General features: G+C 41.9%; 2 protein-coding genes across 8 annotated transcripts in view; one reads left to right on the top strand and one right to left on the bottom strand.

The window, feature by feature from the left end:
* Positions 1 to 12,344, top strand: part of Phtf1 (putative homeodomain transcription factor 1) — a 40,345-nt gene extending 28,001 nt beyond the window's left edge. For 5 of the 6 annotated variants that reach the window (XM_060392949.1, XM_021634221.2, XM_021634220.2 and 2 more), the window contains 8 exons: positions 1,457 to 1,585; positions 2,412 to 2,684; positions 3,944 to 4,075; positions 4,544 to 4,630; positions 7,947 to 8,102; positions 8,873 to 8,968; positions 10,219 to 10,344; positions 11,858 to 12,344. In XM_060392949.1, the coding sequence (XP_060248932.1) occupies positions 1,457 to 1,585; positions 2,412 to 2,684; positions 3,944 to 4,075; positions 4,544 to 4,630; positions 7,947 to 8,102; positions 8,873 to 8,968; positions 10,219 to 10,344; positions 11,858 to 11,878 (1,020 nt within the window). In that variant the 3' untranslated portion in view covers positions 11,879 to 12,344. The remainder of the gene's footprint in view (positions 1 to 1,456; positions 1,586 to 2,411; positions 2,685 to 3,943; positions 4,076 to 4,543; positions 4,631 to 7,946; positions 8,103 to 8,872; positions 8,969 to 10,218; positions 10,345 to 11,857) is intronic. The other variant, XM_060392950.1, reaches the window with a different exon arrangement.
* Positions 12,345 to 14,500: 2,156 nt separating this feature from the next.
* The window catches only part of Magi3 (membrane associated guanylate kinase, WW and PDZ domain containing 3), a 200,777-nt gene continuing 189,161 nt past the window's right edge, over positions 14,501 to 26,116 (bottom strand). The window contains exons 19-22 of one of the 2 annotated variants that reach the window (XM_060392945.1): positions 25,023 to 25,166; positions 18,617 to 18,755; positions 17,754 to 17,844; positions 17,048 to 17,183 (exon numbers count right to left, since the gene is read on the bottom strand). In XM_060392945.1, coding sequence (XP_060248928.1) covers positions 17,795 to 17,844; positions 18,617 to 18,755; positions 25,023 to 25,166 — 333 coding nt within the window. In that variant the 3' untranslated portion in view covers positions 17,048 to 17,183; positions 17,754 to 17,794. Of the gene's footprint in view, positions 17,184 to 17,753; positions 17,845 to 18,616; positions 18,756 to 25,022; positions 25,167 to 26,116 lie in introns of both variants that reach the window. The other variant, XM_060392944.1, reaches the window with a different exon arrangement.

Genomic DNA, 26,116 nt, shown 5'->3' with positions numbered 1-26,116 from the left:
AGGCTGGTGTGATGCGTGACAAGAGTAAGCATCCTCAGGTGGTCAGTATGCCTCTGCTGAAGTTGGTGCTTGCATCCCCAGGGATGGTGGCAGGAAGATTAGCAGTTGGTTCTGATGGCACCTTTTGGGTGGCTAATAATTTTCTCTTTCGTCTTTATTCTTTTGCCTAACTATTTCTAAACTGCCTTGCAAAAAGCAGTGGGTATTGGTTTTTTGATGGACTTGCCGATGAAGACGTAGAAAAGGTTTACCATTTCTGTTTGTGCTGCCGAGGAACGTCATTTGCCTTATTTGCACACTCTGCCAGCTTCATCCCAAAGTTCCTTGCCTGCTTGGTGCCTGTGTGCTACAACTCAGCTGACCTGCCACTGCTGTTTGAAGCATCAGCCTGTGTGCCTCTGCACCTTTCCTTGGAAGTGCCTTTGCTCTCTGGCTTACTCTTTTTCATTCTACAGGCAGCTCTTGGCTAGAGTACTGGGCTCCTTTCAGAATCCTTTCCTTTGTATTCCTCAAGCACTCTCATCTTTCCATAGCATGCTGTCCAGTGACTTCAATTATAATGTCTCCTTTAGTAGTCTCTAAGCTCCTAGATAGCAAGGTCATGTGTCCTTTTGCCCTGTAGCTCAGGCTAGCCTGACATTTGCTATCTAGTCCAGTTTGGCCTCAAACTTGCTATCCTCCTGCCTCAGCCTTCTGAGTACTAAGATTACAGGCATGTGCTGCTGCGATGCCTATTCCGTAGCAGGCACTTCACAAGTACTTGCTGGGTATAGTCAATGCATTAGTGAAATCACTAAATACTCATCATCCTTATGTGGTAGAAAAAGAAGCCATCCACATGTGCTCCCTTTCTAGAAGCTACCTACCATGTGTTCCTGTTCTAGAAGCTTCAGTTTAGTTTGTGGACATAATGATATACATGATACAATCTCTGATTTCAGAGCAAAGTTGGGCTCAAGGGTGTGGTGAGGCTCACTTGGAGAAAAGGTACCTGAGGTGATACTTATCAGTAGGACAGCCTCAGCAGAGGAGTGTGGGGACTGTTGTCATGGTGACTGCCACTTTTGGCTTTGGCTCATCTATGCTTTTCCATGTCCTTAAGGCCCCAAAACATCCTAATTGTTTGTGTAGCCTCTTAAGGCCTTAGGACTCCATTCCCCTCACTTCCTGCTACTCCTAGTGAAGTCTGTGGTTCTGAAGGTCCTTTCCTCATACCATGCCAGTGCATCATGTACCTTCATACCTTCAGGGAGGCACTGACCTCGCACATGCTGGGTCTTAGCTTTCCAGGTTAGACCACCACACAATTGGTTCTTGGAGTGATGGGCTTTGAGAAAGAGAATGAACCTATGATGAAACTGAACCTGTAATCTGGGACCAGGACAGAAGGAAAGAAGAACTAAAAGAGGAAAGATGGAGTGGATGGAAACAGTTTTCTATCTTTCTTTCTTCCCAGAACCATTTATTCTGGCTTCAGAATTCAAGTCCTGCCTCTGAGCGAGTTAGTGCAATAATCTGGGAAGGAAACGAGTGCAAAAAGATGGACATGTCTGTGTTGGAGATAAGTGGCATCATTATGAGCAGGGTAAGAGCATGTGCTTTGATCTCTTGAACAAAGCACTCATAGAAAGGCTGTTCTGTAAGAATCCATTCATTGATGAAGACTTGCGAGCTGTCTATAGTTTTATGTCAACTTGACACAGGCTAAAGACACCTGAGAGGAGGGAACATCAATTGGGAAGATGTCTTCATGAGATCAGGCTGCAGGCAAGCCTTTAGGGCACTTTCTTAATTACTGATGATGGGGGAGGGCCCAGCCCCGTGTGCAAGGTGCCATTCCTGGGCTGCTTGTCCTGGGGTCTAGAAGAAAGTAGGCTGAGCAAGCCGTGAGGAGCACTCCTCCATGGCCTCTGCATTAGCTCCTGCCTTTAAGTTCCTGTCCTGTTTGAGCTCCTGTCCTGACTTTCCTCAGTGATGAGCTATTACCTGGAAGTGTAAGCTGAAATAAACCCTTTCCTCCCCAAGTTGATTTTGGTCATGCTGTTTCATCACAGCAGTAGCAACCCTAACTAGGACAACTTGTAACTTGGATTTGGAAACAGATTTTGAAGAAGTCTTTAGTTGGTAGACTTTACACTTGAACCATCTGATGCTCAGGATGCTCAGCAGCTGTTCCTTAGACCAAAGCCTGGTTTGTAGTAAGTCAGGTCTCTTCCCATGGTCCCTGCCTTGTTGCTGGAGGTGGAAACCAGAGCCTCTCACGTGTTTAGTTCTAATGCCAAACCAAGGCTTTCTATCCTCTTGTATTCCTTTTAAGATTCATCTTTAATACTCTAAATGTATTTGATAAATACTTTTGGTAACTCTCGTTCCCTGTGCAGTACTGATGGAGATTTTAAATTGGGTTGCAGGTCAATGCGTACCAGCAAGGAGTTGTTTATCAGATGCTGGGGAATGCGGTCACCATTGGCTTAGCATTTTTTCCGTTTTTATATCGACTTTTCCGGGAGAAGAGCTTTGACCAGCTAAAATCCATCTCAGCAGAGGAGATCTTGACCCTCTTCTGTGGTGCACCGCCTGTCACACCTGTAGTTATTTTGTCTATAATTAATTTTTTTGAAAGATCGTGTCTTACTTGGATGTTTTTTTTCATGATGTGTGTGGCAGAGAGAACATATAAGCAGGTGAGTGGACAAACGGGCAACATTTGTCACCTCTGCATCCATTTGCCACCATTGAATTGTTTGTTTCTTTGAGACTTGTGTATTTAATGTTCATATTATTGACTATTTGAAAAACATATTATAATCTTTAAAAATATTTAAATGGCTGGGTGGTGGTAGTGCATGCCTTTAATCCCTGCATTCAGGAGGCAGAGGCAGGTGGATCTCTGTGAGTTCAAGGCCAGCCTGATCTACAGAGTGATTCCAGGACAGCCAAGACTACACAGAGAAACCCTGTCTTGAAAAATAAAAACAAGAGAAGTTCTGTTCTTTTGCAATTTCATACATGTATTATTTTGATCCGTTCGCCCCTAGTACACTCTCTTACCTGTCCTCTCACTTACACAGAACTCTCTTTTTCTTCTCATCAAGTCTCTTTTCTATTTTTATGTCTTTGAAAAATGACCCTGTGCCTTTAATGAGGCTGCTTTCATGAGTGTGGGTATGGGGTTATTAGCTGGAGCAAAGACACCTCGGCCCAACCCACCCCTGGGCTCCATCTTACGCAGCCCTTAGTGCAGCAGCCATGTCATCTGAAATGCTGCTGCAGCCTGTGTGTAGAAACGAGCGGGGTAGGCTGCTGACTGCTCAGCGGCGGGAGCAGTATTTCATTTGTATTTCATCTATAGCACATACAGTGGCAAGGTCATAATGTTTTTGTAAAAAATGGCCAAGTAAAGAAATGGATTGAAATCTGTTGAGTTATGGGTTTGAGAATTAACTGTATTGGAGATGTGCATAAGGAATGTAATTTTTGAATGGGAATACAATTCTAGAGTCAGCCAGAATTGTGTATAAACATTAGAGGTTGTGAACCAGGCATTGTGGTCTACGCTTTTAATCCTAGCACTCATGAGTACAAGGTCTACAAAGTGAGTTCCAGGACAGCAAAGGTTGTTATTACACAGAGAAACCCTGTTCCAAAAAGGAAAAAAAAAAAAAAAAAAAGAACATTTGAGATTGTGAATGTTGAGGGTTCATTAAAAGTTCCGGAGAATACTCCTTGAGTGCATTGAGAATGTGCCATGTTTGGAAGAGGGGTTTCAGTGTGGGTTGGGCTTTGAAGTGAACACTGCCTTGCTGAGGAAGCACTGGGTGAGAATTTTGATTTTTTATAACGCTTTAAATATCCCAAGAATACTATTGGTGGTTATTGAACATAAACTTAGGCACATGTACATTTCATTTTGTGTTTTTTTTTTTTTTTAAATCTCCTTTAGAGATTTTTATTTGCAAAACTTTTCAGCCATATTACTTCTGCCAGGAAAGCCAGGAAATATGAAATACCTCATTTCAGACTTAAAAAGGTGGAGAACATTAAAATATGGTTATCGCTGCGCTCCTATCTAAAGGTGAGCTACTTTAATTCACCGTGGGAGATGTGTAGGTCTGTGGAAAGCATGTGCATTGATGAAGCTGGGCATAGTTGCTAAGCAGGCAAGGCTTTCTAGTCACTGGCAGGTGGTTCAGCAGCGGCCAGCCTTACTGGATGCCGTGCGAGACATGGTGTGCTGAAAGATAGTAGCAGTAGATAGTTAAGGTAGAAGAAGGAAGAGAACTGTTGCCTAGGACAAAGACCTAAGGATCGCATGCTTTTCTGACTGGGAAAGATCCGAGCTGAAAATATGTTCATGTATTAACCTCTTAATTTGGAAAACATGGCTTTTAGTGTTTGAGGTTGTTGCCTCAAATATGTTATAATGCTATATCAGACATTTCTCACATTTATTTTCACACGTAGTACAACTCAGAGCTAATAGTGTGAAGGCTGTTGCTGTCTGACCGTATTCTAAAACATTAACATGTGTCTTGCTCTACAGAGGCGGGGTCCACAGCGCTCAGTGGATGTGGTTGTGTCATCCGTCTTCTTACTGACACTTTCAATTGCTTTCATTTGTTGTGCACAGGTAAAGTTTCTTATCTGTTTTAATGGAAGAGGGAATTCTATGCAGGGAATTCTATGCAGTGCCCACTTTGTTTACAACAGGCTGCTGGGTGCTCAAGTGTGTCTGCATATCTTACTATTTTGGATACCTGTTATTATTATTATTTAAAAAATCTGTTTGAAGTGGGAATGTTGAAGTCCTTGAGAATTCTTAGATGGTTCTAAGTTAGTTGAGTTGGCAATTTTTGACTATAAACTGTCACACTCCGATAGCTGTAAGTAGTGATCCACCCACATCCTTTCTTTAGCATTGTTAGCTCTTTGGGGGACTTCCTTTCTCATTCATATATTGTTCATCTGTTTGCTAAATTATGGTATGGTGTGTTCTTATTTTTATCTAGTGCATTATAATCTACTGTCTGCTTGTTTTGCTTTCTAAATTGTCCTACATTTGACCTGTGGGATCTGAAAGCAGTGTCCTTTTGATAGGTCTTTTTATCTCCTTATTAAAGCACTTTTACTCTTTCTGCATTGTAAGAAGTTACAGGCTTACCTGGCATGGTGGCACACACCTTCAATCCCAGCACTTGGGAGGCAGAGGCAGGTGGATCTCTCTGCTTGAGGCCAGCCTGGTCTACAGAGCAAGTTCTAAGAAAGCTAAGGCTACACAGAGAAACCCTGTCTCAAAAAACAAAACCACCACAACAAAAGAAGTTACAGGCTTATCAAACATCTTCCCAATTTAGTGTTACCTGCAGTGGTCAGAGAACAGACTCAATGGTTTTCAGTCTTTTGAAATGGGTAGAGGCTTCCTTCATTCCCCGGCATTGCTCGGTTTTATTAAATCTGCTGTTAGCGTTTGGATTATATCTGCCATTGCCGAGAGCAATGGTCTCTACATACTGGTTTCTCCAGGTGTAGTCACTGCATTGCACAAGTCACATACTCAGTGTTGCTTTTTGCTCTTGATGGACGTGTGCTTAAACCCATCATGATTGTGAAGTTTTTGTTGCCAATTTTTGCTTTAAATATTTATGTTTGCGTGAGACAATCTCATTATGTAACCCAGGGTAGTCTCATGTGGTGGCAGATATCTGTAAGTACAGCAGTTGAGAGAGGGAGGCAGCAGAAGGATCAGGACTTCAGAGAGGCCATCCTTAACTATATATATAGACCGGGTTGTTTGGGTCCCAAGGACTGGAGTCGGGTTTCTAGGCTTAGTAGCAGGTAACCTTGTTTGCTAAGCCATCTTGCTAGTTCCTGGTTACCTTTTTCTTATCCAACCTCATAGTCTTAGCTCTTTGGGGTTCCTTAACTATTTAAGTGTAAAATAATTTCTACAACTATAAATACTGTTTGCTTCCTGTTTGGCTTACCTATTAATTTTTCTTGTCTGTCTTTGTTTTCTCCTTTCCATTTAGTCTACTCTTTACCTGTACAGTTGTTGCTGTTGTCTGAGTAGTGACCTCAGAAATTAGCTGAGTGTGAAGTCTGATGAATTTTTAGTCTAATTTATAGCTTCCTTGGTAATGGCAAGATTTTTTAAAAAGATTTATCTTTATGTGTATGGGTCTTTTGTCTGCATGTGTATCTGTCTGTATATCACATCTGGAGTCCCAAGGAGGGCACTAGATCCCTTGAACTGGAATTAGACGTTGGTGAGCTCCTCTGTGGACTAGGAATTGAACCCCCGTCCTCTAAAAGAGCATCCAACGCTGTCAACCACTGAGCCGCCTCTCCACCCTTAGCGACAAGATCCTTAAACACTTTCTTACAGCTTTCCATTCTTCTTTTGTGTCATTTTCTGTTATTTAAGAGCCAGGATGGAATCATTATTTGGGTAGCTAGTTACTGCTCAGCTGCAGCCGCACATCCATTGCTTTCTGCCCTGCCCCTGGGGCTGTCTCTTGCCGGCCTGAGTCAGTGCTCAGTGCTAGTTTGCTGCAGATGAGTTCTTTGCTCATTTGAAATGTCTTTTTTCTTAGTTTAGGGTCTCCCGTAGGCCTGGATGGCTTCCAGTTCACTGTGTAGACAGGGATGACCTTGAGCTTCTGAGCCTCCTGCCTGTGCTTCCCAAGTGCTGGGATTAGCTGCCCCACTTTTAGCTCACTTATTTTTTTTTTTGAAGTATAATATTTGGTGGGAGTAGAATCCTAGGGTGCCAGCTAGGTGTTTGTGTTTTCTTTTCAGTATTTCTAGGGTTCTGTTATCCTTTCCTTTTTCTTCTTTGAGACAGAGTCTCATTTAGTCGTCACTGGTCTGAAGCTCCCTTTGGAGATTAGGCTGACCTCAAACTCACAAAGGTCCACCTGCCTCTGATTAAAGGCCTAGGCCATCACACCTGGTTCTTATGTCTTTGGATTTCTATATTTCATCTTGAGAAGTTAGTTGTTGGTCTCACTGTTTTACAAAAAATAAACTTTATCTGTGTGTGGCTTAAGAGTTAGGGTAGTTTTGTACGCATTTTGCTGTGATGCATGGATTGCCTAAGGGAAGGCCTAGCACTGGCTGCCAGTTGGGTCTTTCCTCATCTTGGTTATAGCTGATTGATTATGGTGACCCTGATTCAGACTAAGCTAAAGAGCTTTGCTTTTCCTGAAATCATAGTTAAACTGAGATATTGGGTGACAAGTTTTGGAGAAGAAAGGTCAGGAAGGATCATTGCAGCCAAGGGTCTCATGACAAACCAAGGCTGGCAGTAGTGGAAGCTCACAGGGTCCTGTGAGGCCATAGAGTTGGTCAGGTGACAAGGGAAGAAAGGGGGCAGCTGCTTGGTGACTTCCTGTATATTTCAAAGGCTTTTGTGAGAGTTCTCTGAATAGTTTTTCAAGAAGTTATCCTAACTTTCTTGGGCTTTCTTGAGTGAAGTGCTTTACTCTTAACTCAGTAACTTTTAAAGTAATGAAACCTAAGACACACAGTAGGCTCAGTGCAGCTGTGCAGCCATGCTGTTACAGGAATCCTAAAATAGAATTGAGCTGGGCCTGAGGGCCATTGCCACTGGAGCTTTTGTTGTTAGTCAGACGCAGTTAGTACCAGCAGTGAGCACCTTGTGCCCGTGAGCATACTCTGAGAATACTCTGAGCACACTCAGGAAGCTGGAAATCTGTTTCTTACCTTGCTCCTTGGAGGCCCTTGCAGTCTTTGATAAAAAAAATATATATATAGGGAACTTGGAGAAATACACAATGGCTAAGTAAGTAAAAATACCTTATGAATATTCAACTCCTCTCCTTTGAGTCTTAAAACTGTGGATTGCTGGTAACATTTTAAAATTGACACAAAAATAATTCTGTGATATTAAGACAACTATTGCACTTCTTCTGTTCCTTTGATAGGTTCTTCAAGGTCACAAGACATTCCTGAATGATGCTTACAACTGGGAGTTCTTGATCTGGGAAACAGCATTGTTGCTTTTCTTGCTTCGCCTGGCCTCACTAGGGTCAGAAACCAATAAGAAATATAGCAACGTTTCTATCCTGCTCACTGAACAGGTATTGAGGGGTCCCACTAGCTTGCTAGTAGTTAGAGGTTACAGGCTGTAAAGCTGATGTCGGGGAATGGGGCTGAGTCACTCACTGTGACCTCATGCTGTAATTGTCTTTTTTTAATTCTCTACATAAAGTTTTTATCTTCTGTAGGACTGGAAAGAATGAAGAGCCAATGTGCTGAAAGTACTTTGTACTATAAAGGTGTTTTTATTGGTACATGTGAATACACAGTAGGACTGACAGATTTTTTTTGTGAATATGGAGTGATAATGCATTTTCTATGTTAATTTTGATGTTAAGTTCAAGTTTTCCATAAACATTAAGTAAAAACACTTGGGATAATTTGTTTTTATTGCTTTGGCGTTAGGGTCATAGTGGATCATTCTTTCTCTATGAGAAAAAATGATTTAGTAAGTTAAAGCAGGTGTCTTTTTTTCTTCTCCATAGTGTTTATTGAAGATACTAGATTACCTGAGGGATAGTGAGAAGAGGAAGGCATAGTGTTTGAGTACACGGAATTTGCTGATTTTGTTACAATTAGTATTTTTCATTATTTTGATACTTAAATTGTTTCGTCAGTGATTTTAAAAATTTTCTCTAAGTAGCTTTTCTTTACCAAAGAAGCAAAGGATGAAGAGGACATGGCCCCATAGCTGCGACACTACAGATACAAAACAGACTTTACTCGAGAACATGACCCTCACAATTTGCCAGGTGTTATGCAGTGTGTATTTTCTGTAAAATTTCCCTTACTCCTCTTTCGTTTCTTCTAGATTAATTTATATCTTAAGATGGAAAAAAAGCCGAATAAGAAAGAGCAGCTCACTCTAGTGAACAATGTACTGAAGCTGTCCACCAAATTGCTAAAGGTGAGCGGTGTCTCACGCGGTGTGACTTCGCCAGCTTCTAGAGACAAAGGGTCGGTAAAGTTATGCCTGGCCCAGCCCAGAGCTGTCCGAAGCCTCCAGAAGCAAGGCAAGGGATTGTGGCTTCCATTACCATGTGGTCCATCTGATCAGAAAGAGAACTTGTTTCTTCTGGACAAGGCTGGGAGATCTCTGGCTTATTCTTGGTATCCCTCAGGGGTACAGTTTGACCATGGGAAAGCAGACTTCTATTGGCCCATGGACAGGGTTTTGTCTGAGTGTGAGTGCTTAGGCCTGCTGAAGGGCTGTCAGTGTGGCCAAGCTTTCTGTCATTCCTGTCATCCCCAGGCATCCCAGTATGAAGAGGCTGCTGGAGATACAGATACGCAAGCCTTACTCTCCCCTGCCACAAGACTGGTTCCTGTCACTGTGTCCTCGGCCCTGTTCGCAGAGGCACTAATATCATTGGTGCTGCTGGGCTGGAGAAGCAGCTGCTTGTCTCACAGTCATTGTGCTTGCCTAGTCTGGAGTTTCCTGAGGCTCTGGAAGCCTTCCAAAGGCCACCTTTGTTACTGAGCCCAAGACCTTCAGCTCTCTTATTGTTGAACTCTGGCTATCAGGTCTTTCTGCTGGACATTCACCTACCAAGCCAAAAGGCCTACCTGTCTCTGGGTACAGGGCCCAGGCTCTGCCTGCTGGCTGCTCAGTGTTTTTGTGTAAGAAAGATGAAGTAAATTAAGCTTGTTTTGAATTATGTCATTAAATCCATGTTTTACTACTTAGAAACAACTCTGACCAGTGCTAGGCAGTATAGGTTCAGAATGCTGGCATGATGGTTTTAGGCTAATGGGAAAGAACTTTCAGTCTCATGACCTCGGTTCTGATGGTACTCAGGTCATTCATGTTTTGTTTCGTTTTGAGATGGTATAAATACACATCCCTGGTTGACCTGATATTGACTGTGTAGGCCAGCGTAGCTTTGAACTCTACATGGATCTGCATGTCTTGACTCTCAAAGCTGGGGTTAAAGGCACTTTTAAAAAAACAAGTACTAATGACTTATTGCCCCCTTCCTCTTTCACAAGGGTAGGCCATGGAGAGGTTGGTTAAACCCTAACAGGTTTCTTTGAAAGTAGCTCTGGGATGTTAAGGAAGAGCCATAAGCAGCATCCTCACCCAAGACTTAAAACAAGCATGGAGTAATGTTGACCTTTGGGAAGCCATGTTTCATCTCAATTCTCTCATCCCTGTAGGAGCTGGACACACCATTTAGACTCTATGGACTGACCATGAACCCGTTAATCTACAACATCACAAGAGTGGTCATCCTCTCTGCTGTCTCTGGAGTCATAAGCGATCTTCTAGGTTTCAACATAAGAGTAAGTGTAATGACTGTGCTGTGTGTAGCCTTTGGTCTGTAAAGCACTGGGAGTGTCCATGGGGCTGACAGTGATGGGGGATATTTGACATGGCAGGCTTCTCAGCTTAGCTTTTCTCATTTTACAAAAGTAAAACATTCAACTTTTGGCCAGACTGATAATCCAATTTTGAATTTTATGTTAGTAGCATGGTCTGGGTGAGCATGTTACTGTGACCCAGGGAAACACAGAGGAATGACCGAAACCTGCAAAACGTTAACAGTAGTGTGTCACTCTTTTTAAAAAATTGTGTGTGTTTGTTTGTTTGTTTGTTTTTGAGACAGGGTTTCTCTGTGTAGCCTTGGCTGTCCTGGAACTCACTTTGTAGACCAGGCTGGCCTCGAACTCACAGAGATCCGCCTGCCTCTGCTTCCTGAGTGCTGGGATTACAGGCGTGCACTGCCACCTGGCTAGAGTGCCACTTTTGATGTGGAAATACTTATATTTTTCTTATTCCATTGTCAGAATTGTTACTTATTCCTTCTTATATAAAGGGTTCTTTTGGAAATCAGTTTGGAACTTTCTCAAAAAATTAAAAACAGAACTACGACATGACCCAGCTGTTTCACTCCTGGGCACATTTCCAGAACTCCATCACTACCACAGAGATACTTATACCTCATGTTTATTGCTGCTATAGTCACTGTATCAAAGAGTGGACTCAACCTTGTTGTCCATCCAGATAAATGGATGATGAAAATCTGGTACACATATAAAATGAAATACTATTCAGCTCTAGAAAAATGAAATCACAAAATCTGGAGGAAAATGAATGGACATAGAATGTGTAATCTTAAGTGTAATTACACAGTTTCATAAAGAAAGAACCCTGCATGTGTTCCCTCATGTGGATTCTGGCCCAAAATATATGCGTGGACATGTGGATCAGTATAACATGGAAAGGAAGACAGGAGGTCAGTGTTAGGGGATGGGGAAAAGGACATGGAAAGTCATATCTAGTGTTAATTCTGTAATGGGTCTCTCTGTGTGTGGGTAAGTGCATAAAAGAACAATTGAGGGAGCTGGAGAGATGGCTCAGCAGTTGAGAACGCTTGTTGCTTTTACAGAAGATCTGGGTTCAGTTCTTGGTACCCACATGATGGTTCACAACTGTCTATAACTCCAGTTCCAAGGTATCCAACACACTCTTCTGACTCTGGTCAGGCATGCATGTGGAACATATACATACATGCAGGAAAAGCCCTTATATAAAATAAGAATAAATCTTTAAAATATAAATGATAGTGAAAGTGAAAAGTTCAAAACCATAATTGATAATGAAAGTGTACAGTCCAGAATGACACGCCACAGCTCAGGATGTAGACTTTGCATCTACTAAGTTCGCTGTGCGATGTTTTTTATTTGCAAGTTCTCAATAAAATGTTAATAAACAGTTCTCAGTTTATAGTCATGTAAATACACATCTAAATCCTTCTTGTCTTACAACTAACTCTTTATATTTATTTTTTCTTAGCTGTGGAAAATTAAGTCCTAAGCTGAGACGTGTGCCTGGACTCTTCTGGCTGGTGTCACTCTTCACCCGCTGAGGACAAAGATGGACACAGAAACCTGCAGACTCACATGCATAAGCCTCTATTCAGCCCAGTCTAACAACTGACGTTTCTAGAGGGGCACATCCTTTCCCTGGGCATGCGTGCTAAACCTGCACTTGCACGGTTCTCAAGCAATGTGAATAGTCAGCAAACTAAAGCTGCCTGACAGACGCGGGACCGTTTTCTGAGTCAGGAGATTTATCCTGGAGCCTCCAGTGCTGTGCTAGTTCTATTTACTGGAAATAGTCTTTTGGGTAACTGTGGTAGATGCCCAAAGCATGAAGCAACTATCTTTTATTGGAAATATGCAAATTCAGTACTTTTCTATATAGTCTATGAATTGGGGATTTCTCTATCAGAGAGAAACTATTTTAGGTTGAATCCAAATAAAAGAACTTTACTGGAAAATTTCAGTTTCTAGGCTTTTTTCAGGGAGGGTGGAGGAATACAATAACCTGAAACAAAGTTCTACTCATTTGTGTGGAAAATTTTAATTTTGAGTTAAGCCTGTAACTATAGTTGCTGGTGAGTCATGCATACTTGAGTGATTCAGCCATGCCCATCAGATGGCAGTTTCTCTGATGGTCCGCCTGCTATGTGAGGACATGTGTCCAGCCATTAGTGCAGTTTCAGACCCTCAGTGTCTAATGATTGGCCACACTGCCTTCCATGGAGGTTTACCTGTGAGCACCCCATCATGCATGGTCTGTTAATGGAAACGCCTGCATTCCTGCTCACGAAGTTCCCTGCTTTGAAGAATTTGAGGGAGACAGGAGACACGAGCACCTTAATGGTAAGATTTTGCAGAACTTGGTCATCTTGTGTACTGTATCATGGGATTGGTTACACATTGTTATTTTTATATTTATTTTATGTGTATGGATGTTAGCCTGTGTGTATGTGTGTGCACCATGTGTATGTCTGGTGCCAGAGGCCAGAAGAGGGCATCACATTCCCTGGGACTGGAGTTATAGACGGTTGTGAGCTGCCATGTCGGTGCTGGGAATCAAACTCAGGGCTTCTGCATGTACTCTTAACCTCTGAGCCATCCCTCCAGCTCTGGGTACACATTCAATGTGCAGGAAAACTGATGAACTTAAAGGTGAGCTCCCCAAGTGCCTGGAGTGTACAGATCTTTCTCAGTTTGAATCCTTGCCCCTGCTACGAAGTGTCTCAATTTCCTCACCTGTTAAGTAGAGATAACAACTACCTAATGGCGTTTATGGTTTAATGAGACGGAATAAGGTCCTGATCAGTTAATTCTACTGTAAATATTGTCATTATCTTTATCCTTTTAAAATCTGATAGATTCATAGCTGTGAAGACACAAATATAGGTAGTGGGTCAACAATACTTACCTATCCCAAGTGCTGTGAGGGAGCTATACTTACACACACATTTCATTGGTATGTGTTTCTGAATGTATGCTTCCATTTTTACATATGGCTTCCTTTTCCCATAGTCTAATCAGTGTTTTTTGTTTGGTTGGTTTGCCACTTATTTATTACACGTACAATGTTCTGTACACTGCACGCCAGAAGAGGGCACCAGATCTCATTATCGATGGTTGTGAGCCACCATGTGGTTGCTGGGATTTGACATAATAAAACATGGAGCTTCATTTGTCCAGATGTTTACAAAGCATTTGGCTATTTCTGCATAAGAATAGTATCTTGACTATTTTGTTATTTTAAATTTGTGTGTGAGCACACACAAAATGTGTGAAGGCCATCTTGATGGACTCAGTTCTTTCCTACCATGTGAGTGCTGAGGATGGAAGGGTTGGTGGCAAGTGCTGTTACCTGAGGAGCATCTTGCTGCCCCAGTTTCTTTCATTAAATGAAGGTATTCACATGTGAAAATACGAAGCAAAATGCTTTCTGGGGCCAAGACTCTTGATGTGGGTGTTGCCCCTGCTCAAAGCTGCTCAGCCGGAAGGGTGCTCTGACCGTCAGAGGGCAGTGCTGCGGGCTCTCAGCAGTGTGCCTGGTGACCAGGAAGCGAGTCCACAGAAACCACACGGCTCCCACTTTCAGTAGCCTTTGGTTTGATACATTTCATTTTGGGCCTGGAACTGGACTTTGTAGTGTGAGTTCATGCAATTACAGGAATATTTCTCCTGAAGAATATACTTAACCAGAGTTTTGAAGTAGGATTTAAGTTTATATACCAAGTAAAATGATATCAAGTTCATACGTGTAATTCTGAAAGTAAAATAAAAATGGTTTTAAATAATGTGAATTGCCATGGAATTTTGTGATCTTGTGTTAAGTGGTCTATACCATTAGTCCATTATAAATGTGTAGTAACTGAATTTCAGTGAGATACAGTATTCTCTCTTCCCTGGTGGTGGAGAAAAGGGACATCAAAAATAGCATTAATAGCAATGAAATATGAAAATAGCTACAATGGTATTCAACTTTTTTTCCATATATGAGATGAAGTGCTGGCAAAGCCACATTAAATGTCTTTCTGTCCTTGATGACTCAGATCATGATGGTGACTAGACTCCACAAACAGCAATGTTAAATGATGCTGACAGAAAAAAAAAAAGCAGCGGGACATAAACTTTTCTTTCTTTTTTAATATCTATATAAAAAATAACGAGCGATTTACAGATCTCTCTAATCAGAACCTCAGGTGTCTATATAAAGGTGCTGTACATATATAAACACTCGCATCCCGCACATCCGCAGCTGTTCCGCACCCCAAGGCCACACTGCTGTCAGTACAGTGACAGGGCACTCAGGGAGAGCAACATCATATTGACAACACAGGGCATCAAAGTCATGTCACAGTTAACAGGAAAAATAGGATTTGTGTCACTAATTGTGGACTATAGGGAAAATAAATCATTTCTGTGGTACTAAATACTTAGCATTTATCAAGTTTCCTAATTTGCTCTATTCAAGTAATTATAAGAGATGGGTTAAATAGAGTTCTGGATGGAAGCATGTGTTATATACAGGGGCTGGTACAGTTGTCACAGTGGAATTTGTCAGACTCACAGGGTAACAGAATGTGTTCAAATACTTTATAAGTAGATAGTTTTGGTCTGAGAAATGTCTGTATTTATAGATGTTTCTGAATGCTGTTTCAGGGAACTAACTAATGTCCTGCTCTATTGTATGAGTTTAAAAATTGTCTCCCACTTTCAGCAAACATTTTTATTAGACTTTAAAAACTGAAAAATTAAGTTCCAACACACAGTCTATACCACATTAGTCCTGACTTGCTGGGGAAGCCCAAGGCAGGCTCTGCTTCTAAATCCCAGCACTCATGCATCTGCTCCTGGATGTGTCCTTTACCTGCAGGAGCTGGTGCTTTCTCTGGCAGTGCTGTGGAACTGTTCATGATTAAGTCCCTCACAAAAACCTATACAGGACTCTGGCTCTTTAAAGACTAATGATTAATAACTAAAATATCCAGATGGAGTAGTTTTTCTTTAAAGAGAAACAAGCAGTGCTTCTACATGCTCCTGTACTCCCCTCACAACCAGAGGTGATCGGAGACGCTGTCACTATGTGAGAGCTGGCTAACAGGGCAGGAGGTTGTTAATTCTGCTGCTTAGAGGACTTTCCCATTTTGAGCATTCAGTTGTAAGGAATACCTTTAACAGTCACTTGAAACACCTTACTTAGCCATGAAAAAGCATCCATAGTATTTGACCTTTCCTGTAATATTTTTGTGAACTAGGACGGACAGAAGGCTGTGTGAGAAGAGGCAAGTGCCAACTTTAATGATGAGCTAACGATTTCTTCCTCTGCAAGGACTCAAATATTTCTCTCTGGACACATGCAGCATGCTATTGAGAACATTTTCAAGCCAAACCAAACTGTTTTGTGACTGGAGCTATCAAAATGGGAAGATAAAACAGACCTGATGCAGTGGATAACTTGAATGACCACACTGCTAGGATCATGTCATTGCTGAGTGAGTGGCCTGAGCATAAGGAAGGGCAGCAGGCCAGGGCCAGGTGGGTCTTAGCAATCCCAGAAACCCTTCATGCAGCCTGGCTACCCTGATGCTCCAATTAGGTATTGAAGAATTTCTGGGGGAAAAACATACCCCTCCCCTTTAAAAGAATGCTGTGTTTTAGAAAAAGATTACAACTTAATTTTTCTTTGTTTTAAACGAAAGGTCACAGCTGTTTGTCAGCCGTGCCAGTAGTGCCTGCGACTTTATTTGCACGTGGCACCCTCCAGGGTCCTGGAGTGATGGGTGCTTTCTTGACTGGAGAGGTACTTTCGGGTGTGGTCCCTGCGCGCTCCTTGACTCTGTCAGCGGCCTCAGGTTCTTTCCCTTTGTGATCTTCTGCTTTACTCAACGCTACCTTCTCTTCAGGCTCCTGCTTGAGTGTCTTTGCTGAGATCTGGACGTTTTCTCCTGTCTTGTCTCTACTTGTTTCTCCTGTGGTTGCCATCTTTCCTTTTTCCTTTTCAGACACTACCGTACTAGCAGTGTTGCTGGTCTTTTTGGATGCAAGAGACATTTCATCAGTTTTATTGCCCTTTTTCTCTGGAGACCTTGTTCTGTTTTTTCCCAGCTGACTCTGCTTCAGATTTTTTCTGATGACCCCTGACTTTTCTTTCCCATCTGGCAGCTGCTCAGTGCTGTCATTACAATGGCCGACAGCTCTTCGGCTCCCAACCTCTGATAATTTGCTTTCAGTGTTTGACAGGCTGTTGCCTGCCATCTTCTGCTGCTTCCTGGGGCTGGAAGAGCGTCCTCTGCCTTTTCTGCAGGGATCTTGTCCAGAGCCCGCCTCAATGGCAAGCTGACCTCTATTCCCTCCTTTCTTAGGGCTGAGTGACCGCTCTCTAGATTTTCCTTTGGGGTCACTTTTTAGGGGCCTGGAAATCTTTTCCACATGTTCCTCCGAATGCCGACTGGCTGACTCTTTGGGACTGGCAGACCTACCTCTTCGTGCAACACCGTTTTCTCCTTTTAGGAGATTCTTCTCCCCACGCCCATAGCTGCTGGGTGGACCCTTCTTGCTCACATTTTTCTGGAGAACAGACTGATACTTCACCTCAGGCTGGCTTCCAGTTAAAGTGCTTTTCTTTTCTTGTCCAGTGTCCTTCAGTTCTTCTGCCTTCTCACATAGCTGCACTCTAATCAGAGAGCCTTCAGTTACTGGCACATGACACTCTTCAAATGTGGAAGCAGAATGTGAAGATGGGAGAGGCGGTGGCTGCTCATCATAAATGACATTGGAAGATGAAGGACTATTGATATCCCAACCACCTAAAAAGTGATTGAGCAGAACACGGTTACACTCGAGAATTATAAAGAGAATTATAAAGTGAGTTTTGAACTGACAGCCATTTGAATATGTTACTGTTGCACAGCCCGAGGAGGAATATGTCACATAGCTTATACACGTTTATATTGCTCTCTGTGAAGGCAGATGCTTACAGTTATCTGCTCATGTATGAAGGGTAGATTCGTGTTATAATAAATTTTCACTTAGGTACCATAAGAGGTAATGTATGATCTGTACACTCTTGATTCATAAACCCAAATAAGATACAAATAATAAAACTGGACTAAAGTGCCTGGTCCAATAAACTTACTAATTAAGCTGTTATTACTGTTTAACTTAAGGATATGCCAAAATCACTAGTGAAAAAGACCAGACTGTGGTAACCCAAATGAGGTTTATGGACACTGTAAGTAATTTTCTTGTTAAGCTGTCAAATTTTAATGTCAAAAGAAGACTGAAAAAGTGCAGAAGACAGAAACAGATGTATTTAATAGCATCATTTTAATTAAAAAGAAAATGAAAGAAGTGATTTAAAAGACATGCAAATTTACCAAGTCTTTTTAAGGAAAGACCAAGAAAAGCCCTGAAAGCCTTAATGTTGCTCAGGTTTCACGTAGGAGCACAGACCGGAAGGAGCCAAACCTGAAGAAGGAAGAGAAAAAGCCTCGGACTATGTGAAAACAAACGAGTACAGTTAGCATAGATGTCACTGGGAACACGTGCTGTATGAGCAGATGGTTGAAGATAACACAGCCAGAGAGTCACCGCTGGAAGGGACTGTAGGAGGTTACCCTACAGAAGCTCTGACGGGGAGTTGGGCAGGGGAGACACATACTACACAGGCATGGTGCTGCCTTTATTTCTAGGATCATGCACTCAAAAAGATTTTTTAAAACACCGTGACAGCTCAAAAATACATAATGAAGCCAAGGGCATTTGCAATCAGTGCAGGAGTACAGACATGAGCTGAAGTTTCCCTCCCTGTCCCCAGCTGGTGGGGCTGTAGCAACTTATTTTGATGAGTGACTAGAAAATCCTCAAATTCTTCTGGCATTTACTTGTTAAGAGAGAGAAACTTATCTTAAGAAAAGAACATTTATTGGTAACGTGTAATTAGCCAAGGAGGGGATAAAGCTGGGATAACTCTGAAGACATTTGAGTTCTTTGCCTCTAATGTTCTCAGTTCTTATTTGTTTTTCTACAAACAGCACTATGTGCTTTTAGATGCAATAAATGTAAAATATATTGCATTCCAATAAATATACTGTTTGGAAACATCATTTGCATCCTAGTAACTTTCTTTGGTGGTTCTGGTGTCCATGTATAAATTACCCAATGAAATGTCCATTCCTTCCAAAGGGGTACTCTCTTTCCTTCTACCGCCCCCTCGTGTTTATTTAGCTGTTTTGCTTACCATGGTCAGGTATCAAGCCAGTTCCTGGCCTCAAAAGGAGTAGGACTTTATTTCCACCAGCTTGAATGAGCTCAATTGCTCGTGTATGTGTGATGCCTTGTGTAGGTTCTCCATTGATTTCCACGATCTGGTCACCAACCTGGACAAGGAACATTCACAACTGTATGAAATGGCACTGTTCTTCATATCCACATTGTCAACAGAGCCCTTCAACTCTGCTAAGTCATACTTACTTGTGAAATCTTGAACCTAGATAGTGTGCTATCTTGGTGACAGCTGATGGGGACACAGTGCAAGATTTTATTTACTTGATAAAAATTCTGCACAGGAAAGTTTCATGTAGCTACAAGTCAGTATCTGAACATCTGAAATCAAGAATTAAATTCTGATTTCCCCACATGTGTAAGGCCTCGAGACTGCTCTCTAGTTTTGCAAAATAAGCAAATAATAACAATAAAAATAAAAATATAGTTTTCTACCCAAAGTTAAACACTAAAAAAGGTGACATTTCTATATTAACCTAAATAACACCATAGAATGGCACCTAAGTGACAGTCTGTAAAGGGTGCTTTCAAACATGAGCTAATGTTGGTTTTCTAAAGCTGGGGCAGATGCTGTTCATCGCAGAAGCTTTCCTGAGAGACTGGCCATTCTTTGTACTGTGAGCATATCCTTTACATGTGTGAGGCCTGAGAGATTACAATTTAAAGAAATTAAGCTTTGAGAATACATTAACATGAACATTTATTTAAACCAGTTACTGGACTGCATATAGTGACTTAAATATAAAATTTTCTTGGGAAACAAACAGAAAACTGGGACTCAGAATAAGATACCAGAATGCTGGTGTCATTTACCAGAAGTGTCTATTTTAAAAGAAAATGAGAAATATGGTGGAATTTAACATTAGGAAACATGAATAAAGGTATCAATGTGATTTTAAGATCTGTATCAGTTCACTGACTTCAAACAATGAGATATTGCTGAAAATCAAAAACCCAAATATTTGTACACTCAGACAATCTGTAAGTAACGTCACAATAAGTATTTTAGGGGCTGGGAAGATGGCTCAGTATTTTGAGCACTTGCTGCCTGCTCTTCCAGAGGCCGAGGGTTCAATTTCCAGCACCCACACGGTAATGCACAACCTCCTTAATGCCAGCTCCAGGGCATCAGGCCCCTTTGTGGCCTTAGTGGGCCAGGCAAACACATACATACACGTGAGCAACATACTCATCTATTGATAAAGCCTGACCTGACAGGAAGCTGGACTTTGGGGTACAGGTATGTGGTTCCTATCATGGCTTTACATTTTTCTAGATCAGTGGTCTCATTTTCTTCACCTGCTAAATGAAAACCCCAGTCCTACCTCCTAGGGTTGTAGAAGAATCACAAGTAAGTGCTAGTTTTCAAGTTAGTGTAGAAGGCATTGGTGTAAAGAGTTGATTGTAGATCACACCCCATTCTACACAATGCAAAAAATAAAACTATGAACTAGAAATAAGTGTTCTGTTGCATATTTATGAAGAAAGAAGAAAGACATGTTTTATTTTCGAACAGGTAGAGGTGTGAAAGGATATTAGAAATGACTGGCTGTTGCATTTAACTGACATTAAACATTGCCCAAAATTCATGTGGGGGAAACACTCTTTTAAGTTATTTGTTGGGGTTCTGAGGAGTGAGAACTTGGGAGGCAATTAGATTATCAAAGGGGAGTTGGTTTTGTTTTAAAAGTGAACTCTGAGGGCTAGAGAGATGGCTCAGAGGTTAAGAGCACTGGCTGCTCTTCCAGAGGTCCCGAGTTCCATTCCCAGCAACCACATGGTGGCTCACAACCATCTCTAGATCTGTTGCCCTTTCCTGGCAGTCAGGCAGCACGCTGTATACTGATAAGTAAAAAAAAAAAAGTGAACTCCTGTCTCCTAGGCATGCTCTGAGCTTCGGCCACATGGCACTGCTTACTATCCCAGGACCAGAGACCCCACCAGCTAGGCTGTGTGAGCTCTGGAGGTGTAAACATTAAATTCCTTCTCATATATATTTCTCAGCCTCAGGTATTCAGTTATGGTAACAAGCAGAGTAAAACAATACAATTATGTAAAATGGAAAACACTTAAAAAAAAAGTAAGATAATAAAGATTAAGAACAGAAAACAGTAAAAAAGGCAATTAACAAAATCTTAATTGTCCAGAATAAATGGAACAAAACCCTTTGGTAAGCGATGAAAGAATCATTTTCCTGAGGAAGTATGAGTAAGAAAGTAGCTCAGCTGGTTCATCTTAGGACTAGGATCATATTTTCGGTCACATTCTTTGTTTTAAGCCACAAACCTGTATATATTAATGTAAATAAAATGTAAATACAACTTGTAATTGAACAGACTTGCCACCAGGTGTCATTTTTTAACCTTAAAATAAAAATAGAAAGGAAAGGAAAGGTGGGGCTTTAGGTTCCTGTTAGGCGACAGTCATGTATGGGGCTCTATAAAATCCAAAGGAAAAAACAGTTCTCTGGGAGAGGCACGTGGACATTTTTGCTGAGATTTTCAGTTATTTTAAAAATGTCTATAAAATGGTGAAAATATTTTTGAAAAGCTGAACATTCAACCCCAGTTTTGTATTACTGAACAATCATGAGGAGAGAGAAATGAAAGGCAGACAAAAGAAGTAAAGGACACATATCTGTAGACTCAGCTACTTAGGAGGTCAATTGAGGCAAAACAGGGAGGCCTTAAAACTTAAAAAAAGGGCAATAAAAGATAGAGGAAAGAATGCTTGTGTCTTTTTTTAAAAAGTGGTAGTTGTGGCTGGAGAGAGGCTCAGCTGTTAGGAGTGCTGGTTCCTAGCAAGACCACCTGTAAGTGCAGGCCCAGGGGATGTCCTGCCCTCTCTGGCCTCCCAACGGTACTGAACACAAGTACCGTGCTACACAGACACACTTGGAGGCAAAACACCCATACACATACAATATTAAATCTTTAAATAGTCACCGTCTTTAAAAGCAGTCTTGCAAAGTACTACGTCTAGCATATGGATTACATTATCTTATAACCTGTTAAGAAATGATATCCTTCCCAAAGAAATGAAATCCAAATGATCTCAGCAATGAGCTTGGCCTCCCTGAGCTTCTGTTTTAAGTCTATAAGTGTAGACAATTGTCACTGAGCTCATGGACGAACAGCAGCATAACTGAAAACACGTTGCTTAGAGACAGACACTGAGTGAATCTTCCTGTTGGCAGTGCTGGGGATGGAAACCTTGGCCTCAGGTAGGCTAGGCACCCAAGGAACCACAGCCCCGGTCAGCTTCAGATCCTCTGCTGACACACAGGACCTCCTACCTGTAAGCTAACTTTCTCTTGACTTCTGAATTATACTAGCACATTGATGCAGTACCCGTGGTCCTGTCTACCCAGTAATAAGAGCTGAGAACAATTCTTAATTTTCTAAAAATGTCAGTATTTAGGAGCTGGTGAAATGGCTCTGGATCAAAGGTGTTTGCTGCCAAGACTGAAAGTCTAAGTTCAATACCCGGGATCTACACAGAGCACTTCTGCACGTCTACCCTCACACATGCTCTCTCTCACACACACACGTCCACACACACATATAAAGATTATCTACATTATTTATCCATTCTACCCCTTTGGCAACTATAAATATCTATAAACTACTAATCTTAATTTAAAAATTCTCACTCAGAGCATCCCTTTGAAAACCATTTATAAATTACCCACTGTGAGTATTCAAGGCACTGTATGAAGAACTGAAGAAACTGGAATTAAAAGGTTCAGAGTACATACTTGAGACCAGCAAGGAGGAGGGAGGCAAGAGAGGTAGAGACCCTCCTTCCTTGGCATCATGGAGCACAGAGGCTGAGAAGACCTCTCTGAAAGCTGAAATGTTCTTATTAGAATAGATCCAAATCTAACAGTTAATACTCTCCTTGCTTTTGTTTTCAAAATCTAGAGTTTATTTCTGAAATAGAAGTAAGTTCATTCCTGGGGCTTTAGGCTTCTGATGCATTGTAGAACTATGCATTACTGCTTTAAGGCCTGTTTGGCTTTCGTTTGTATGATCCAATTAGTAGATCTGAGACTCTATTTGGAGCTAACACACACACACACACACACACACACACACACACACACACACACACATATTTTACACTTGCCAAAAGTATTCATTTAGTTAATTAGTTACATGATTTAATTATGCAAAAAGAGGTGGAGAAGGAGAGGATAATGGGGAGAGGATCAAGAACATTCTAAAGGATGGCACACTGGATCCTAAACCGAGGCTCAAAGATGCTGGCTTAAGGCGGAAAGAGTTTATGGCAGAAAGAGTTTGATTCCATCTTCCTTAGTTCTCAAATCTGAGCTCTTTTCATTCTATTAAACTATGAAAAGCAAACAGGCTAGCCCAACAACTCTTGATCAGCTGTTCCCAGTGGCATTTGGCCTGTCTTGTTCTAGGCCTCTGGCTCTGGTGTGTGTGGCTTTGCATCTCTACCTTTCCTGCTTGCTTAACTTTTCTCAAGCACTAACTGTAGGCCCCATTCAGAGTTCTGCCATGGCCTGCTGCTCTCGACATCTCTAATTATTTAATCTACCACAAGGGCTTACTCAGCACTTCTGTCTGGGTCATGTCACATCTGAAGCCTGTGGAATACACCTGCACAACCAACTTCACATGATAAAACTTGCACCAGCTGACTGCCAAATCCTTTCTCACTTGAGCCTTCTAATTTTTCTTTTTTTGTGTCTGTGTGTGTGTGTGGGGGGGGGGGAGGGCGGGACATACAGGCATGGTGAGGTCCCCAGGACATCCTTTGTCTTTGTATCTTACCTCATTGAACTGATACTTATGAGCCATGTAAGCTGGTCCTTCCTTCACTGGAAGTTGGCTTCATCTACATATTTTGTCTTTTATCCAAAGGGCTAGTGCTCAGGTTTTCCTTACAGCACCACTCCATGCAGGAGTGACAGCAGTCTCTATCTGCACATTACCAGTAGACACAACTTAGAAGCTCGCTGCTCTGAGAAAATCTTAGTTCACAACCCTCCTGTGGCTTTCCACCACCTCCATACTGATAACCCTCCCTCCTTTCATCCCCTCGTTTCCTCACTCCCCTGTAAGCACAGGTGCAAACACGGAGTCCCTGTTCGCGGATCACCTTCCCGTCATTTCATCCCACTGTGATATCTTCATCTTGGAGAGCTTCGCCAGCCTCTCTCCTCAACTGTGCTTCCCTTCAAGCACCTCTGTTAGTCACTGTCTCTGACCTTGAGCATATGCCTGGTCACTCTGAGGAAGGACTGGTATCATCATTTCACCAACTCACTTAAACACCAGCCTAAAGCCTTGGTTAAGGCAAATGCTCAAAACTGGTTATGACAGGAATGATGAGTATAAAGCAGTGATGTGGAAAACACAAAGCTGAAACCACCTAGAAGCTATTTTTATGTCTAAGAGTAGTTCTACTCATGTAACCCACGCTGGCCTCGAACTTGCTATGGTAGCTGAGGATGATCTTAAACTTGTGACCCTGTCTTTAATTTCCCAAGCGTGGAAATTACAGCTGTGCACCATCACCACAGTCTTTATGCGCTGCTAGGGACTGACCCCAAGGCTCTGTAATGCTAGGCAAGCACATTACTGACCGAGATACACTGACTACCTCCTCCCCTTAGCCCTTCCTGATTATTAGACCTAAATAATTCACCTTACAATTTACTTAGTTATAAAGGTTCTTTTGCCCTAGTGCCTACTGATGACAGACGAGGAAACCCAAAGTTCTCTTAGGTGGTAAGAGGCATGCTGTCTAGAACTTAAAATCTTTAGTGATTATTTAACTATCAAATTAATTGAATTTTTTAGAAATAGAGGTCAACAATTACTTTCTATGATTCCTCTTTAACATCCAGAAGAAGAGAAAAATGCAGATCTATCAGCCATTTAGTCTCCAGTGGCCCTGAACAATGCTGGTGTTGCAGGGCTGAGAAAGTCTACTCTTTCAATAATCATAAAGGTTGGCGGGGCTGGGATTTTCTGCTTTTATAGAAAACCAAGTGTGAAAATCTTCCTGCGCTTATTATGTCTTAGAAGAAGTTGGAGAGTCTTTTATATCCTGCTGTCCTTAATACTTTAATAAAATGAAGTGTATTTCATTTATTAATCCATCTGCCCTGTATGAGAACTGATTTTTTTTTTTTTTTTTAATTTCTTCCCTTTCCATCCTGATGCATGGATTTTCCTTATGGACACACAAGAGGAGCCCCGAGTGGCTAGAAAAGCAACAGCAGCATGTTTCTCAGATGGAGGTTTCCGCATTCCCACTTAAGCGATTGTTCTAGAGGTTTGCAGTCGAGAGCCAGAAGCAAAGGCTGCCAACAGAAGCCGACTCACGTGAATCCTGCCGTCTTTGATGGCCGGGCCATCCTCGGCAAGACGAAGGATGAACAGCCCCATGTTGTACTCCTTCCCTCCTCGGAGGCTGAACCCGAAGCCGCGGGGGCCTCGCTCCAGCTCTACCGGGTAACACCCCAGGCTCTGCAGGGAAGCAAGCAGAACAGAGTGCTCAGGCGCTGCGTGTGCTGCATCTGGACCTTTACGAGAGAGACACGGTGGGCACTTCTGATGCGCCTTTCTTTGGTGTAGGAAAGGGATGCTAGCTGGGCTGCCACTTCATTCTTACAAATTCAGATTAATTTGTAAGATTAATTACAAATTAATTATCAGTTGGATTATCAGTCTCAGGAAAGACCCCTGTGCTCAGAATTTTTGGTTCTGTTGCTCTCCTTGTGGAGTTACTGTCCTCTCCAGATCTTACTGTTTCCCACTTCTTTCCTAAGATTCCCTGCACTCTGCCCAAAGGTTGCCCATAAGCCTCAGCATCTGCTTTGATAGTCTATAGGGCAGAGCCTTTCAGAGGTCCTCTGTGTCAGGCTCCTGACTTGTTCCTCTTTTCTCCTTCTTCTGATGTCCATCCTCTTTGCCTTTCTGGATGGGAATTGAGCATTTTAAATGCAAGAGTCCTCCCTCTTGATTAGTTTCTTTAGGTGTACAGATTTTAGAAGTTTTATCCTATATTATATGTCTATATGAGTGAGTATATACCGTGTGCATCTTTCTGCTTCTGGGATAGCTCACTCAGGATGATCTTTTCCAGATCCCACCATTTACCTGCAAATTTCATGATTTCCTTGGTTTTTTTTTTTTATTGCTGAGTAATATTCCATATCCAATATCCAAGATCACAATTTGTAATATCCAATATCACAATTTGTGCATCCATTCCTCCACTAAGGGGCATCTGGGCTGTTTCCAGCTTCTGGCTATTACAAATAAGGCTGCTACAAACATGGTTGAGCAACTGTCCTTATTGTGTATTTGAACTCTTTTGGGTATATGCCTAGGGGAGGTATAGCTGGATCTTGAGGAAGCGCTATTCCTAGTTGTCTGAGAAAGCGCCAGATTGCTTTTCAGAGTGGTTGTACAAG

Source organism: Meriones unguiculatus, chromosome 10 (genome assembly GCF_030254825.1).
Source record: "Meriones unguiculatus strain TT.TT164.6M chromosome 10, Bangor_MerUng_6.1, whole genome shotgun sequence".
NCBI lineage: Eukaryota > Metazoa > Chordata > Mammalia > Rodentia > Muridae > Meriones > Meriones unguiculatus.
Note: the sequence above shows the minus strand (reverse complement) of the source record. Positions and strands in the feature narration are given on the sequence as shown.